Source organism: Lissotriton helveticus, chromosome 2_1 (assembly GCF_964261635.1).
Source record: "Lissotriton helveticus chromosome 2_1, aLisHel1.1, whole genome shotgun sequence".
Taxonomy (NCBI): Eukaryota; Metazoa; Chordata; class Amphibia; order Caudata; family Salamandridae; genus Lissotriton; species Lissotriton helveticus.
The window spans coordinates 1,192,180,458-1,192,199,372 of NC_136059.1; the positions used below are offsets into that span (position 1 = coordinate 1,192,180,458).

The 18,915-nt window shown below is 46.4% G+C and overlaps 1 protein-coding gene across 1 annotated transcript in view; it reads left to right on the forward strand.

Moving 5' to 3' along the window:
• The window catches only part of MANBA (mannosidase beta), a 286,149-nt gene that overhangs the window by 214,981 nt on the left and 52,253 nt on the right, over nt 1-18,915 (forward strand). The window contains exons 13-14 of the mRNA XM_078676071.1: nt 6,822-6,989; nt 11,263-11,407. Of these exons, the coding sequence (XP_078532197.1) occupies nt 6,822-6,989; nt 11,263-11,407 (313 nt within the window). The remainder of the gene's footprint in view (nt 1-6,821; nt 6,990-11,262; nt 11,408-18,915) is intronic.

Here is an 18,915-nt window from a genome sequence, read left to right on the forward strand (position 1 = left end):
GTTACAGTCTGCTCTCTAAATGGCTGCCGTAGAGCTATGGCTACATGAAAGTGAAATGAGCTGTTGGAAGTATGCTTCACTTCAAGGTTTGATGCTACCTGTAAATGCGTATGAGGACATTTGGAAAGTCCAACTGTCTCCATGACTGTTTATATGTGGGCAACTCCTGTCTATTCATTGTTCTTCTTTTGGAGAAGCTATGCAAAGAAAGAAAAGGACCAGAGACTAAATCCATGGCTGTCTCCTTTTAAGAGGCTAAGACTAAATTCCAGCAGCTATATGGAAGATATATGCGTCCCCGCCTTACTAAAAAGGAGGTAGACAGCCCTGTGTGTTGAGAACAAGCCTCGTACCATCAGAGATTGTGATACCATGTACCTGTACTGCAATTGGCAGTGTCCCTGATCCGCTTCGCGATCTGACCGAATGTAAGCTGACACGCTGTTTGAAAAACGCTGATTGAGAACGCTTTTAAATTGTTATGTTGTATTTACTCTGTGACTAGTGCTTTTTAAAAATTCACTTACCCCTGCACCACACGTCACGTTACTGATTATAGGTGCCGGTTCCCTGCATCGCTTCGCTGGGGCACTTCCGGTCGGACAGCTTGCAGAGCGGTTAGCGCTCTAGTGCACAACTTCCTGCGGGTATTTAGGCAGAACTAGGCTGCAGCGCCTCGCGGAAAGGAGACAGTGGCAGTGTCCCTGATCCGCTTCGCGATCTGACCGAATGTAAGCTGACACGCTGTTTGAAAAACGCTGATTGAGAACGCTTTTAAATTGTTATGTTGTATTTACTCTGTGACTAGTGCTTTTTAAAAATTCACTTACCCCTGCACCACACGTCACGTTACTGATTATAGGTGCCGGTTCCCTGCATCGCTTCGCTGGGGCACTTCCGGTCGGACAGCTTGCAGAGCGGTTAGCGCTCTAGTGCACAACTTCCTGCGGGTATTTAGGCAGAACTAGGCTGCAGCGCCTCGCGGAAAGGAGACAGTGGCAGTGTCCCTGATCCGCTTCGCGATCTGACCGAATGTAAGCTGACACGCTGTTTGAAAAACGCTGATTGAGAACGCTTTTAAATTGTTATGTTGTATTTACTCTGTGACTAGTGCTTTTAAAAAATTCACTTACCCCTGCACCACACGTCACGTTACTGATTATAGGTGCCGGTTCCCTGCATCGCTTCGCTGGGGCACTTCCGGTCGGACAGCTTGCAGAGCGGTTAGCGCTCTAGTGCACAACTTCCTGCGGGTATTTAGGCAGAACTAGGCTGCAGCGCCTCGCGGAAAGGAGACAGTGGCAGTGTCCCTGATCCGCTTCGCGATCTGACCGAATGTAAGCTGACACGCTGTTTGAAAAACGCTGATTGAGAACGCTTTTAAATTGTTATGTTGTATTTACTCTGTGACTAGTGCTTTTTAAAAATTCACTTACCCCTGCACCACACGTCACGTTACTGATTATAGGTGCCGGTTCCCTGCATCGCTTCGCTGGGGCACTTCCGGTCGGACAGCTTGCAGAGCGGTTAGCGCTCTAGTGCACAACTTCCTGCGGGTATTTAGCCTTCCCATCCTCTTGGGCGCGCAGCGGCCGCGCGCAGCCCCGCCGAAGACCCGCCAAAGAGCTGCCCGTCTGCGCCCGTCCGCGCTAAGGTAGCGCCGGGCGCTGGGCACTCTGCTCCTCTTCCTGCCATTAAACCGACAGGATGTGTTACTCTAAAACCGAGCTGCTGAGTCTTCAGCACTCTTCTTGCTGTTGCAAAAGACGCAATCCTGCTCATATACACCACCCGCTTGTTACTCCCTCCCAACTGTGCTCTACTTCCAAGCGCAAATCTAAACCTCTCCCTGTGCACACCATCAGGCTTGGTCATCTCAATGTAAGATCCATGTACAAACACTCTTCAGAAATACATGACCTTTTAACGGACCATGCTCTAGACGCCCTGTTCGTGACTGAGACATGGCTCCTTGATGAGATGGACTCGGTCTGTAACCTGGCAACACCCACAGGCTACTCTATCTATACGGTGAACAGGGGCACGAGAGGGGGCGGGCTAGCGCTCATAACTAAGTCCCACTTTCATTGTCAACTTGATAAAGTGGACATCAAGGGTAGCGAAAGTGCTCGCTTCTCGATTAAAGTCAATCCCCAGTTCTGTGCTACTGGCCTCCTGGTTTATAGACCTCCTGGTACTGACGTTCCCTTCACTAATTCCCTCCTACAATATCTAAACACCAATGTTATTAACTCTGCCAACTTTACGATCATGGGCGACCTCAACTTACATCTTGACAAGGATACCGAGTCGAAGGCGGCAATTTTTTTAGCGGATCTTGCGGCTTTCGAACTCGAGCAACTTGTCCGTGGCCCTACCCATAGAGCAGGACACCTCCTTGACCCCATTTTTACCAACATCACTGGAGGGACCTCTGGCATACCTATTCCCATGACCTGGACTGACCACTATCTAGTGACGTTAACCATTCCCTGCAACTTAAGTGCTGTTATAGCACCTACCCCTTCAGTCCAGAAGCGGCCATGGAGAAAACTCCATCCTGATGAACTCCACGACATTCTGGCATTACATCCCCTACCCCCGAGTGAAGACCTGGACACAGGATATGACCAGTTCTGCCTTTGGATCACCCAGGCGCTCGACACTCTTATCCCTGCCAGATGGACCAAGGCCCGCACCCATACGGCGAGTCCTTGGTACAACTCAGAACTTGCCGCCTTGAAAAAGGAATGTAAGAAGGCAGAGAGACGCTGGAGGAAAAGTTATGCTGCCAGCCTTAAACAAGACTATGTCCTGCATCAAAAATCTTACCACCGTAAAGTCTGCAGAGTGAGAGCGGCATATTATGCCAGTGAAATTAACAACAGCTCTAACACCTCAAAATCGGTCTTTAAAATTTTGAAAGACCTCACGGCTAAACATACGGTCAATACCATTGCTACCTCGCCTGACCTCTGTAACAACATGGCTAATTTCTTCACAGACAAAATCAAGAAGATATACGACACCTTCCCCAGAGACCCACAGGCACCGGTCACCTTTGATCCTTCCAGGCATTCCCTCATCTCTTTTCCCACACTTGACCGTGATACTTTCTCTAAGATCTGTAGAAAGATTAAATCCGGGTCTCCGGCAGACCCCTTAAAGCCTGACCTCTTCTGTGACGCTCATGCACTCATCACAGACCACATTCGTGATTTCATCAATCGGTCACTCTCCACTGCCAGGGTCCCTATCAAATGGAAGCAGGCGTGGGTATCCCCCATTTTGAAGAAACCTACCTTGGACCCCTCACTCCCGGAAAACTTTAGGCCGATCTCCCTGCTCCCTTGGCCCGCTAAAGTGGCCGAGGCACACGTTAATAACATCTTGTCCAACTTCCTCCGGACCAATAACATCCTGGACGACTCCCAACACGGGTTTAGAGCTGGTCATAGCACCGAGACAGCCTTGCTTAGTGTTTCTGAGGACCTCCGTTCCATTCTTGACGCTGGCGGCACTGCAGCACTGGTCCTATTGGACCTCAGTGCTGCCTTTGATACGGTGTCACATGAGGTCCTCTTGATGAGACTGGAAGAAATTGGAGTCACAGGGGCAGCCCTGGGGTGGTTTAGAGACTTCCTGGCTAACAGGTCCTTTAGAGTCTCCACCCCCCCTTACATCTCGAAGGAGCACAGCATTGGACAGGGAGTGCCGCAGGGCTCGTCCCTAAGCCCTACCCTGTTCAATGTCTATGTCCGCCCGTTGGCGGAGGTGGCCAGAAGGAATGGAATGGCTTTAGTATCATATGCAGATGATACCCAGTTGGTGGTGGCTTTGAATAACAACAGTGGTCTGGAAGCCCGTCATTTCAAACAGACACTCATCGACATCACCAACTGGATGACGGCGAACTTTCTCCAACTAAATGCCGGTAAAACCGAGATTCTCCTCTTGGGAAAAAACACCGCTTCCTGGGGAGACAACTGGTGGCCTGATATTTTGGGCTCTCCCCCTAAGCCTAAAGACTGTGTTAAGAATCTAGGCGTCTGGATGGACTCGGCTCTAAAATACACCGTCCACACCAAGAAAGTGGCCGCCACGTGCTTCGGCATTTTACGCAACATCAGGCCTATTCTGAAGTTTTTTGACTGCAGCACCCGCCAGCTCATCGTCCAGGCGACGATCCTTTCAAGACTGGACTATGCCAGCTCTCTCCTTTTGGGAGCAAACCTGGCCGAAATCATTAGACTGCAGAGAGTCCAGAATGCGGCTGCCAGAGCTCTGGTCGGCCTACCCCGCCACTCTTCTGTTTCTGGAACTTTAAGGAAACTACATTGGCTCCCGGTGGGAAGAAGGATCCAGTTTAAGGCTTTGTGTTTGGCCTTCAAGATCCTTAAAACCGCCTCCCCCCCACTGCTGAGCCCCCTCCTGTCTGAGTATACACCCAGCAGACCTCTCCGCTCAGAGGGACAACATCTAGTGAACATCCCACGCACCAGACTTGCTAGAGTTGGGGGACGTTCTTTCAGCCTCCTTGTTGCCAAACTATGGAACAGCCTGCCTGTTACCATACGGGGGATGCATGACCTTTTAGCCTTTAGGAAAGCCATTAAAACTCATCTTTTCCAATAATCCGTTCTTTTGTGCACCTTCATTTTGCACTCTGGTCAGTTCGCAGCGCCGGGACGCCCCTTGGCTGGGGCAGCCGCGCGCTATACAAATCCATATAACATAACATAACAACACATTAGTTTCTTAGTGCTGCTAAGTCATACCAAGACTTGAGGCATCACTCTATTATCCAGTCCAACCTTAAGCTGATCATCCAGAGCAGTCGACTCGAAAAAAGCACTGTAGGTCCATTACCAGTGTATGACCCTGACCAGTGGCATAGCTGTAGCAGGAATCGCCACGCCCCCCGCCTCCGGTCTTACATGCGGCCGCCGGGCTGCAAACGCAGGGACCTCCGCAGGCGGCACAACGTCTAGCTATGCCAGTGACCCTGACGCTCATCTCATGAGGTAGCCCACCACTATTTTGATCCTCTGAACATCACAGGTATGCGGGCATGTGAGAGGCACCACCTGAAGAAGCCTATCACCCTAATGAACTACTTGCAACCTGACCTGGGCTGTTCCTGACAGCTAGCACCCCCAGCACGATGACTGCAAGTTGCAAAGAGCACACTATATCCAATGTATGCCGTGCATGCTCTTCACATTACAAGCACCAAACGCATGCACCACTAAAGGCTAATATGACTTTATAGTGCCTGGAAGTAATGCTGTGCAACAGTGTATGACCGACTGCTACAGTAAACATCCAGTTGCTTTGTTGCAGCTGTGGTGCGGGCTGTGCAGGGTGGGCCTGAAGAATGTTCAAAGAAGATTCTATTGGGGAATTCAATACAGCACAGTGCATAATAATGTGTTGGTTAGGGTAGTCCCGACTCCATCCAGATGCCCTTAATGTTGTATTCTTTCAAGATGACTGGGTCTTTGGGACGGATATGATGATAAATCGTTCCGGCGCTAGAGAGTAAGGCAACATGCAGACTAATGATGATCATTCTAAGCCACTTGCTGGAAAAGCCAGGTTTTTATTTATATTAGCTAGTGTTGATTTTTTTTATCAACAGCTGGGTGCTGTGTAGCTTATTCTGTGAGTGGGGCTATGCTCACCTTACAATTGGTGTTAGGCCATTAGAAGATTATTAGGTTATTTAAAGCGTTTTATTAGAGCGTAGACTTTCGTCCAATAATCAATAAATAATAATAAGCAGAAGGCAGTATTTCTCACTGTTCTTTCTCTCCAGCCATTCTAACCTGCCTAACCACTTTGTACACTGCATTTGGTGTAATTTTCAAATGGCCAGATTTGAAAGTTGGATGTTTGCTCCCGGAGAACCCCTCTTCTGTTTGGAGCAAATGTTCTGCTTTCACGAGTTCTCAGAAGATCCCACAAGTATTTCTGGAAGTGTTCAAGGGTTGTCTATTTCTGTATTATTTGCTTGCCCACTATTTATGAATTCAGAATCTTCACCAGGAAGAACAACCTGCATGTGGGAATATAGTCCTTTCCAGTTATAAAAGTTTTCTTCACAGAGGAAAAATACATTTCCTATGAAGAAACGTCTTTCCGATGCCAAATAAATATTGGATTGATCCCTACTTACTGCCTTCTTTGAAGCATGCTTACTGTTGTAACTTTGCTTGTGTTTTGTGGTGGGAAAATGACCCGCTAGAGTAATGTGACTATTCACAAGTTTCAGAGTTTCTGGATATTACTTTTACCCTTACAGCCACTAAGAATTGCTCAGAATCCAGCAAATTTGGGAATATAGTATTTCCACCATGCATAATGTTCACACTCCGCGAATGCACTTTGCTTACATAAAATTCTATGAATCAAGATTGAGACTTTCTATGTGCAGATTGAACATTTTACACACCTTATTTCGCTTCAAAGGGTGACAAATGGATTTGTGAATTAGCTCCTATACTAATACCCACACTGCATAACAAATCCACATTGATTACTCTCCAAGAACCTCTCAGTAAGTGAGCAGTGGACTGGTGGGAAGGTGGGTGTGGGAAACTAACAGAATGGAATAACCCTTTTCACAATCTTGCTGGGGTCTGTCACCAACCCTCATTAAGAATGAAAAACCTGCAGCCGTGCAGCCCATTACCTCACGTTGACCCACTAATGATGTGACAGAGGCATTCAAATGATATTTTAGGGATCTTTAACTATCTTATGCATTTGACAGAAATACATTTGCATGATTTATTGAGGTCTTCAACTGGGTCCAACAGGTTTCTTCTCCTGAAGACTGGACATACGTCAGCAATTTCTCCTCCCACCGACAGCACCATGCAGATGGGAACAAGGAAATGCTTCGACAGACCGCGCTACATTTTAAGCTACCAGACGTCTCAGACCCGTCGCTGAAAACATTTGCGGACACACTCTACCTTACTCAGGTGACAATAGCACTTTCATCATCTGGTTAGTTGTTGACCGCTTTGTGATATTATCACTTGCTGCTTTTGTATCTGACATTGGGCTAACTATAACTAGAATGTGTGGGACCACCAGTTCCATTCAGCTGGCAGCCTTTTTCATCATACCCTAAGTTCAACAACAGGTTGCTTGCTTCTTTTGAAGGCATTGGGCGCAACTCACAAACATTTTGCTGGGAGGAGGTGTGATTTACTCCTGGAAGTCATTATTTGTGAACCCGCTCACTTTATTAACTCATGTAAGCCTCTCACATCACATTCAAATGCCATAATAAAATTACATGTCCTGCTTAAAAATGATGCCCCTTTACTCCCTAAGGCATATGCCTACATTTGAGATAACACTCCCAACAATTTTTTAACTCTCCAAGAATTCAAATCGTGTTCTTGGGATCCTTCTACTGTTGAGGCAAAATATCTACTTTTTTAAGGTTCGAATTTGTCACTCCAATTATTAGCTAGTGCTTGTCTTTCGCAATTGCATGCTTCGACGTTGATTGCACTTTATTTTTTACATTAATGCGATCAATAGGGCAGTGCAAATTTTGTGTCAACTGGCAGAAGGATATATTTGAGCAAATATTCGTATTTTGACTCGATGTTAATCGCCCTGAGGCATCCAAGAAAGTCTCAACAACATTTGGAAAAGCGATATATGACAAAAAAACGATTTGTTGGAAAGGCAAATTAGCTGATGACAAAGCTGCATTGATTGATAATTTACCAATGGAACTGTAAGGAATAAGAAAAAATTAATGATAAAAGTAAAATAACCTGTTAGAAAAGCGATTCAAGCCCGTAATTACAAAACATTAATGTTAAAAAAAATGTGAAATTTGCAATTGAAGTTCTGTCACTGTCAAAAAAACAAATGCCACAATTCACTATGCCGCTAAAAGCAGAACTTTGTTGTGTTTTGGCAAGAAAAATTCTATTAAAAGGACAACAATTATGTAGGAAGCTCTCTCTGTATATACTATACCAAAGTAAGGTATAGTGTGCACAGAGACCAGTGGCTCCCCAGAAGTATAGAAGAGGCGAACTAATGCCCTACTCTCTGTGGTAGTGTGGTTGAGCAGTCAGGCTTATCAGGAGGGTAGTGTTAAGCATTTGTTGTACGCAATCAGGCAAGAAATGATGTTACATACTCAAAAACTGAATCAGGAACAATTGTTTTTGCTAAAAGTTATTTTGTTGTTTTTATTTCTAGAACCAGATTGATTTAGTAGCAGGTTAGTAAAACTTGTCATACAATGTTTCTTTTAGAACCAGAGTGAGCACTGGATTGGTAGCAACATTCAGATTACTTTTGTAGTTGAGAAAACAGTTGAGAAAAGCACTTGAGATTACTTGTAAATTACTTTTAGATTATGTCAAGATTACTTTTCTAGTTTGGTATGAACCACACTCCTAACAAAGTTTAAGCAACGCAGGACATTGATACACAAAAGTAACTCAGGTCATAGTTGGCGTAGCAGGACTACTCGGAGGTCCACGGAGTTGGGTACAAACTCTGTGGAACTCCGCTCTGCCACCAGCCTCCACCGCCTCCACCCCCCCTATTAACAATGAATTTGACTTTAATGAAAAGTAAAATCAAAACCACTTACCTGTAATGCGGCGTCCCCAGGCCGCCCTCCTCCTCTTCCTCGCCGTCTCTGGGTAATCCTTGCAAAAACTACGTGCGCATCAGCGCATTTCTTGTGGAAAATGTGCATGTGTGTGCATGTGCAGTTTCGCAAGGATTACCCAGAGACGGCAAGGAAGAAGAGGAGGGCAGCCTGGGTACGCCTCAGTACAGGTAAGTGGTTTTTATTTTACTTTTCATTAATGTCTAATTCATTGTTAATAGGGGTGGTGGAGGGGGGGGCTGGCCCACTCCGCTCCGCTGCTGAGTGTATGTGTAGATTTGCCTACTCTGCGTTCTCCGCGGAACGCGGAGTAGGCAAACCTCCAAACACTCTGCAGGCAGAGCGGAGTTCTCCACCCGCGGTTACACAAAATCATTTTCAGAGATAACCCATCATTAAGTCCTATGGAGAATAACAAAGTGTTAAGTTTGCAGGTAAGTAAATGGTTTTCCGGTGGGAGTTTTGGAGGGTAGAACCAAGGTTCAGGTTGGCGCTCAAGGGGTACCTCCAGCGGCATTAAGGTGACTGGGTGCGAAATGGAAGGTGCTAATGTTCTCAGGTCTCTAAACTCTTGTTCCCCTTTAGACCCTCCATCCAGTGTTGTTTTTTCATTAGGTGCTAATGTTAGCCAATTGGGCTAAGGGGCACCTCAGTTGTGGACTGCTCACGGGCAGGTCACTCTGTCTTGGGAGCCAAGCTCCTAGGGTTAAAGTAAAGGCAAAAGGGGTTCCAGGTTGGCACCAAGTCCACACCACCAGTGGCACAGTGGTGGCTGGGTGGAGGGTGTTCAGTAGATGTCGGTAGCATAATGCTTTTTAATGGAGGATGTTGGTCGCTGAAAAAGATTGCAGGCTGCACCCAGAAGACTGGACGAAGGGAACCAACGACTGGAGGATAAAGTTGAAGAGTTGCTGGACACCAGGACACTGTCGTATGGGCACCTCAGGACTCAGGAGCTGCGGCTGCAAGGTTGTCCTTTCACGTTGTGTTCTCACCGGTTCCGGTTGCGATTCGGGGTAACCTTCAGAATGAGACTGCAGGTGTCGACGAGAAGTTCGGTGGAGGTCGTCCAACAGGTCAGGATCTGTGGGGCGACCTCATTGGAGTGTTTAGCCACTTGAACTCGGGCTGTGGACATCAGGTGCAGAGTGGTGAGGACTCGCAGATCCGGCTGCATCTGGAGTCCTGGCTTGGGTTGGTGTTGGACAAATCCGGTATCCACGGGTGATCAGAGTTTATTAGGAAGACACAGCAGGTCCCGGGATTCTCAGAGGTTGCTGGTTGCAGACACTCCAGGTTCAGCTTGCAGGGGTTCAGAGCAGGAGACAGGCCAGTAGGGCTGGGGCCAAAGCAGTTCTCGTTGTCCTCCTCTTCGGCAGCACGGTTCTTTGTCACATCGAATCTGAAGAGGCAAGGTTCGGAATGCCCCTAAATACTAGCTTTAGGGGCATTTAGGGGCATTACAGGGGTGTGCAGCTTTGGACCAATGGGTCCCTTCCCTGGGCTGTCTACACCCCCTAGTATGCCACCTTTCAGTGGGAGAGGGGCATAGGCCAGTTCCTGATTGGAGAGGTCCCCCGATCTCCAAGATAGCGGGGACTGGAGGTCAGAACCGGTGGGAGTCAGTTGCTGATAGCAGCAAAAGGCTGGGGGGTGGCTAACAAAGGCGACAGACCTTTGAAGCTCCCTCTTCGAGGACCCTGCCCATCCTGGGGAGGAGGAATGACAGCTCTGCCCAGGATGTGCTTTGTTTCCAGATACAGAGAAAGGAGGGCTCTCTAACCAGGGGACCAGTAACCTGTCTGGTGGTAGCAGATGGCTGGGAGATACAACACCAGAGTTGGTCGTTTTTCACGGGGTATCTCTAAGATGCCCTGTGTGTGCATTTTTCATTAAATCCAACACTAGCATTAGTGTGGGTTTAATGTGCTGCAAAGGTTGATACCAAACTTCCCAGACTTCAGTAAAGCCATCATGGAGCTGTGGAGTTTGTGTTGACAAACTCCCTGCCCATGCCTTCAAAATGGCTTAACTGCGCTTACAATGTCTGTGAATGGCAGACACTGTAGGGGCATATTGTTCTAGCGGCTGGGCCCTCTCCTGGGTATGGTGCACCTGCCTGCCTTTAGGGCTGTAAGGCCTGCTAGAGGGGTGACTTAACCATGCCACAGGCAGTGTTGGTGAGCATGGAACACAGGGATGATTGTCATGTCGACTCTGCACCAAAACACCCTATCTGCAATGTTAAGGTGAGAGGGTCTCTGAGGGTGGCATAATACATGCTGCAGACCTCCGAGGCCCTCTCTGGTCACAAGGCCCTTGGTATATTGCAAAAATATAGGGGGTAACCATGCAAAAAGGGGCACTTTCCTACAGATTGGGAATGTTGTTGTTTTACATTTCTATGAATCACAACACCAAGAACCAACAATCCACTCTGGAAATGATCGCAGATGATCTGACTTTTTATGTCCGTCTCTGAGAATCTTAATATGTTGTAAAGATTTTGATTTCTCATTGCCATGTGTGCTTTTCAGCTTTGCATTTATGTAGAATGTCAACACCTTAAGCGGTTTCTTTTATGTATCTACCTACCTTTACAGGTGATGCAGGCTCAGTGTATTAAAACAGAGACTGAGTTTTATCGCCGCAGTCGGAGTGAGATTGTGGATGGAGTGGGGCATACCATGGGAGCGCTTTATTGGCAACTTAATGATATCTGGCAGGCACCATCCTGGTCCTCAATAGGTAAGCCGCATAAGCATTCTTCTGTATTTGTAGGTAAGGCCTTAACCAAGACCTTTATATTTTATTGAAATGATATGTATAACATAATTACTTATAGGGGCTTTCAGCAAGCCCTGTTCATCCATTTGTCGTTTATTGTGAAATTAACAATTTTCTTCCCCCACTAGAGCTTACAGAATGAGGCAGAGGGTCAGCCCCTTTCAACCATTGGCTAACTTCACTGTGAGTGACCCTTTCACTAGGAACCTATTCACACACAAAGTAGGTTCCTTAAGTGCCAGGGGCCACTATGGCAAAGTGTAGTTTTGGAGACCAGAAAATATTTTTGCTTTTAGCCAAAGTTTCTTTGTAACCCGATGAAGGCCTTGCAGCTTCTCCAACAATATAGTTTTGCAAAAACTATGACAAAACAAGCATTGACAAAACGAAACCACTGGCTGCCAATATCCGACCTATTGGTTTTGCCAAGACTTGTTTCTTGTGCTTTGATCTGTCTCACTAGATGTTTTCACATTGTAAATTACTATTGTGCAGATGGTTTTCAGGACTTTTAAGGAGACACTATCCTACAAAGGATTTTATCAAACCAGGAAAGACTTAAGGCTTGAAGAATCAACAATGATATGAAGAGTCACCAGTACAACAGGCATTGGCAAAGTTAATAGGTCTCACCTATGGGACCTAATGGCTTTGCCAATGGTTTTAGCAATTCTGTACAGCATGGGGAAACAGTTGGAACACTGCGGTCTTAACCACGGGGGATCTGACAACGCAAGCTCAACCACGCTTCCCTTAATGACGCATATGCCTTAACCAAGCAAATGTGTGGTTAAGGTAGTGCGCAGTCCAGCTGCTGTTGCTGTGGTGAAGGTGGGAGCAGGAAAACGCCAGGAAGAGATGCAGTGAGGTAAGTGGGGCTGGGAGGCTCAGAGGGTCGGGGTAGTTTTAGGGACAGCGCGGAGTGCTTTGGGATAGTGTATATAAAGGGGCACAGTTTCAGGCCTTAGGGCAGGGGGAGGGGAATGGGTAGGATAGTTTTTAGAGCTTCAGGGTCAGTCTCCTGGTCGTGGGAGGGAAATGGGTAGTCAGGGTAGTTTTTAGGGCTGGGTGGGATCGGGATAGGTTTCAGGGCAGTGGAAGGGGTTGGAGTAGTTTTAGGGACAAAGAGTATGTAAAGGTGCAGAGTTTTATATCTAAAGGGGCATGGTTTTAGATTTTAGGGCAGGCGAGGGGAATTGGTGGTCTGGGTAGTTTTTAGGTGTGGGGTTTCGGGTGGGTCTCAGGGCAGTGGAAGGGGTTAATGTAGTTTAAGGGACAGCGCGAGGGGTGGGGGGTTAGGGTAGTGTAAGTAAAGGAGCAGGGTTCTAGGCCTTAGAGCAGGGGGAGGGCCAAAGGGTAGACAGGGTGGTTTTAGGGACAGCGCTGGGGTGGTGGGGTCAGGGTTGTGTTTGTAAAGGGGCAATGTTTTAGGGACAGCACAGGAGCAGGGGGGTGGTCGGTGGGGGATGAGGGTGGGTTTGGGGTATTGGCGACCTTAGCCACACATACCCCTTTACCATTCCTGCCTTTACCACGAAATTGCGTGATAAAGGCATGCGTGTTAAAGAAATGTGTGCTTAAGATGCATTTGTTTTTTGGGCTGTGTGATAGAGGTATGCCTCTATCATACAACTGTCCAGCATCTCCAAAACTGTGAAGCGACTGGCTACGTCATTTCTTAAATGCACTTGCTTACAAAATGATGCAGTGTTTTTTTTAATTTTATTTACTGATTTGAGTTGGATCACTATGTAAAAAACATTAGTGCAAATTGGTTTCTGTATTTTATTTTTAAGTGGTGAGGAGAAGCAACAAGAAGGGTGAGGGTGGGGGAAGCAACATGGACAGCATGGGGCATAAGCAAAAGCGAGAGCATAGGGTGTAAGCAACACAGAGTGCCCTATGGGGGGAAGCCTCACAGAAGCCAAGGAAGAAAAACGTGGAGCTCGGAGTAAGAAGCTCACATGCAAGAAAAACAATGTAAGGTAGAGAAGAAACAGACAAGGTGAGTGCAACATGTAGGGGACGGGATAGAAACACCGTGTCAGAGAGAGCAACACAGAGCACGGTGGAGGAGGGAAGAGAAGTATATGAGGGAGACCACTAGAAAACACATGCACTCGCATGGAGTGCTTAACCAACAAGCATTGACTAAGGCAATATGTTGCACCTTTGGGACCTTTTGGCTTTGCCAATGGTTTTTAGCAATGCTGTACAGCAGCGTTCTCCAAAGTCAAACCTAGGGGGCTGTGTCCATGACAGATTTTTAAGATAACAACTTTTATCTAAATGGGGATATGCTAAAAAATCTGGCGTGGGTCCGGCCCTCCTGGACTGACTTTGGAGAACCCTGCTGTCCAGCGTCCTAATGATATACAGCATGGCTAAGTGTAAACAAAAAAAGACGCTATGACGTGGCCACTGTGGCGGCATCGTTTTGTAAGCTCACACTACACATGTGGGAACCTACAAAATTACATGGGCACTCTTTTCTTGTTATTTACATCACTGCGTTGGATCAGTAAATTAAAAAATATAGCATGAAAATGGAAGTGGGAAGCAGCAGGAAGGGTGTGGGTTGGGGGAAGCAACGCGAAGTGTGTGTGTGGGTGGGAAAAGATACCCAGGACTTGGGGGCCGGAAGCAGCACCGAGGGTGGGGAGAAAAGTACACGAGAGAGAGCAGCGTGGAGAGCAGGGTGAAGGGAAGCACATGGGTTGGAGCGACGAACATGGAGCTGGGATGGAGAAGCATATGGTTGTGAAAGCAACACGGGAAATCAGAAGGGACAGCACAATATGGAGGAGGGCCTTGGAGAAGCACATGGGCAGGAGAGAGAAACAGAGCGTGTTGGAGGGGGAGGAGAATTACACAAGGGAGACACATGCAATCTCATGGAATACGTGACCAAACAGAAAAAAGTAGTAACCAAAAAAAATAAGCAAAGGGAGTACACAAGTGTGGAGGCCATACTCCAGGGGAGGACAAACTCAAGAGAAGGAGGTAAAGCCCACACGAACTAACCACCTAAAGGCAAGCAAATGAGACTGACAATAAAGCCAACCAATGGTAAGCAATGGGTGGGCTCTAAATTCACTGTAAGCTGACAATAGGTCTTTTTGCAGACAGACAGCTTGCACTGTCTGGTAGGCGAGACCTAAAAATGGTGCCTATAAAATTGCTTGACAGAAAGATTTGACTCGCTCTTTTGACATGTGTCCCAATAGAGGATTCAGCATTTTTTCCTAAATTTGTATATTGTAATGTATAACGAGAACTTTTGCATTTCATACATCATTTATTAAAGGGTTTCTTGATATGTATTATGGATCACAGCCGGATAAAGGCCAATTCTTTTTGATAGAAATGCCCGTGACATCTTTCTAACATGTTGAATTCTGTTACCATTTTTGCATCAAAAATAAGATTTTTGTTTTGTGGCATGATCAAAGTCATTTATTAGTGCAGCTCCCCTGTTGGCATGCTGAAAATAAAAATATAGATGTAAGTAAAGATTTTCGTTTTGGGTTTTTTAACCAACAAAATTGGCAAATACTCTGTTGCGTTTCTTAACCCTTTAGTGCATATGTCAGCCATTGGGCAACACTGGAGAGCCATACAAAGGTTCCTCTGGTGCTGAGCAAAAGAGGGATTACTTTATTACATTTTAAACTCTGACTGCTCGGGAAGAGCTCCTGAGCAGCCTGAGCCTTCTTTTTTCCCCCCGCCCTTTGGTGTAATGACGATCAGTGCAGTGAACACTGCAGTCCAGAATCTACGGATGCCGGGGCAGTCCCAAGCAAGATTTGTAAAGTTTGCCTCAGCAGTCCCATGTCTCACACATTTATCATCTTCTCTCAGTCCTTATTTATATAATCGGTTCAGAGTGTAGTACACTCTGTACAGGTATTTAAAACGTGTTAGTCGGTGTCTGCCGTTTTGTGAGATAGATTTTGTGCTTGAGCAGCAATATAACCATTGCTTTCTGTTATGTCTATGCCTAGTTCAACGCACCATTTCTGTAGTGCCTTCATATGTGTAGAGTTGATACCTGTCCTCTTGAGTGTGTATAATAATGAAATTGCGTGCCGCGGGGTCTGAGCCTACAATAGATACGTTAACGAAGTGTATTCTTGTGGTTCCATCATGCCGTCTCCTAGCACCGCACACAGTGACTGTTTAGCTCGATAATAATCAAAACTTGTAAGTACTGATGTCTCTGATGTTTGTGCCTGCAACTGATCCCACTTCTTGACCACCCCCGATGGAAAAGTAATCACCCATGGTTCTTATGTTGAGTGCTTGCATGGCACGCTTGAATGCCTTGGCCTGCCGCAGCGGTAGCCAGTCGCACAATTCTACAGGTAGTTTCGCAGAGTAGAGGAGAGTAATCCTCTGCATGTCTGCATCCCTTCGCAATTGGTTTCTTGTATTCCCTACTGGGTCTATAACGAGGTATCGTCTCTGTGGCATGCCAGGGAGATATTGCGGTAATGATAGTGGGTTCACTTCACCGCTCTCTATGTACAGGTGTGGGGTATCATGAGGATCATGTAGCCAATGATGTACATGCATTTGTTGTTCTGCACAAAAATAAATTTCAAGGTCTGAAGCGTTAAGCCCACCTACTGAATATGGTTTAGTCAGTGTCTTCCATTGCACTTGTGGCTACATTCCAGCCCAGGCCAGTCTGATCATGAGGGATCTTAGAGTGCGAAAGAATTATTTTGGTAATGGGATTGGTATAGTCACTAAATAAAATAGAAAACGTGGAAGCACTATCATTTTCGTCCTAGCAGCGACAGTGGCAGTTGAATCCATTTCTCAATGGTCTCAGAGAGCTTCTGTATAGCCTGACCGTAATTTTCCCGAACTACTACCTCGGGATACGTGGTCCAGATATGGGATAATCCATCTGATGAGGGATAGTGTTGGCTGTTAGAGGGAGCATAAGTTACTTGCCCCAATTTGTATGAAGGCCGTAGTCGTGACCGAAACATTCTACCTCCTGCAACATTGGCGTTAGGTTCTGCTCTGGGTTGCGTACATACAATAGAGTGCCATCTAAGTTCAACAGTTAGTGTATCTGGGGGTCTATTTAACACATAAGATGAGTTGGTCCACACACATTGGCAAGAGCTCCCTGAAACTCCAGCAAGGATCGGGTGCTGTGGTCAAAATGTGCAAGAAAACTCAGGAATACCACCTTGCTCCAGGAGTGGAGATCTATAACTTAAAAGTAAAAAGCTCTCCCATGTATGGTGCAATTGCCACTGGACAGTAAAGGAATTGTTAGAAAACGGAAAACAAAAATGCTATCCAAGTGAAGATTGCAACAAGTTGTTTTTATAAAGGAAAGTTGATTTTGCCTGCCAGATGTGGTTGGTCTGACAAGACCTTGGGGCAAACATCTTGGGGTAACGATCTTGAGGTCAAGCTGTCCCAATCTGTAAAAGGACAGCCTAATAGGGCAGCCATTTTAAGGTCAGGCTTACACACCTGTCGCAACAAAAGCATTTCACTTATGCCTGAAACAGGGAAAAATATTACAGAAAAGGATTGCTTTCATTATTCATTGCATAAGTGGAATACATTGTTGAATGTGACAAAAAGCTTGATGACTGTACTTTTAAAACATAAACTAGTACATTGTGCATTGCAGTTGACACACCCTGTAGGAGATGTGATGATGCACCAAACAGCCAATATCATGTGGTGAGAGAGTAATATTCCAGTGCAGCCCACTATATGTCAAGCCAGGCTTAAGCATGGTACCTAGTGCCATGCTATTCCCAGTCAGAGTGTCAGTGCTGCTGGAAGATACAAGCTGACTGGCAGTCTTTCACTTACCATACACACAGAAGCAATCCAGAAGGCACTGTAGAGATGTTTAACCAGTGAAGAGCCCTAGAAATTCTGACCTGAGTCTGACCCTTCACTTTCTGCACTTCCTATCAATTACAACAAACTCAAAAAGTCTGCTGAGCTACCTAAAGATACACGCCAGGAAGCGCAGCATGTGGCTTTAAGACAGCTCCTGCAGTTAAATCCCGCTGTGTTGTGACCAATGAATACTGTGAGTTTGGAATGCTATAATTAATGAATTGGGGAAAATAATACTGAACCCACATGCTTTTAGGGGAGAGGATGTGGCCTTATGGTTGGAGCGGTCAACCTCGAAGCTGGGGAACTGGGTTCGAGTCTCGACCGGGACGCTCAACATCCTGTGAATCTGGGCAAATCACTTAATCTTCCTGTGCCTAGCAGAAATGAATGTGTCCTTCTGTAATCAAACTGGTGCTCATGTAAAGCGCTCTGATACCTGATACCTTCGGGTCCAGTTTGCGCTATATAAAACTCCCAACAAGAAAAAAGTACAGCCAGTGTTGTTCTGCAGTAACTGTTATGTTAAAAAATGTTATACCGCGCTCGGTCACCTGACGGTTTCATGGCGCTCATAACAAATGCGGAGGGCAGGAGCGGGGCTTACTCGAATGCTGATTGAAAAAGGAAAGTTTTCAGCATCCTACGAAAGCAGTCGTAGGTTGGGCAGTGTCGGAAGACAGATGGAAGGGAGTTCCAAGTTTTGGGGGCCAAAAACAAGAAACTGAGACCACCATGTTTTTTGCGTTTAATTTTGGGGATAATTAAAAGATTGTGAGAAGTAGAATGGAGATCTCTCGAGGGAACATATCGCTTCAGACTAGATGAAGTAAAAACAGGAGCAAGATCAGACAGGGCTTTGAATATCGTGCAGCCAAGTTTGAAGGTGCAACGTCTAGCCACCGGGAGCCAGTGCAGGCTCCGCAACAGCGGTGAAACGTGCTGATGCCTAGGCTGATGGTAAACCAGGCGGGCTGCCTGATTTTGCACCAACTGCAACCTGTGGAGATGGTATGCTGGAATTCCCACATACAAGGTGTTGGCATAGTCAATTCTTGACATAACGAGGGCCAGGATGAAAAGGATAAGTGCCTCTCTAGTGAGGAATCTACTGATTTTACGTATCCTGCGCAGGTGGAAAAAGCAGGATGACGTAACAGCACTAATCTGGGGCCTCATAGATAGGTCACTGGAGATGACTACGCCGAGACTCTTCACTGAGTTGACAGGACAAGGAGGAAGCCCTAGTGAAGGAGGCCAAAAGCTGTCGTTCCATGAGTTGGCTGCCCCGCCCACCAGCACAAGCTCGGTCTTGGTGGGATTTAATTTGAGCTGGCTGTGGTGCATCCATTACGATATCTCAAGCATAGTAGTTTGAAAACTAGTACAGGAGGAAAGAGAGGTATCGATAGGGAAAATTAACTGCAAATCATCTGCGTAATTAAAAGTTGTAACCGCAGATTTACGGAGGGAAACTATTAGGGGTTGCATGTACAAATTAAATAGCAAAGGGGATAGGGCGGAGCCCTGTGGGACTCCGCAGGATAGGGGGGAATAGGAGGCAGAGAAGGTAGACAAGTGCACAG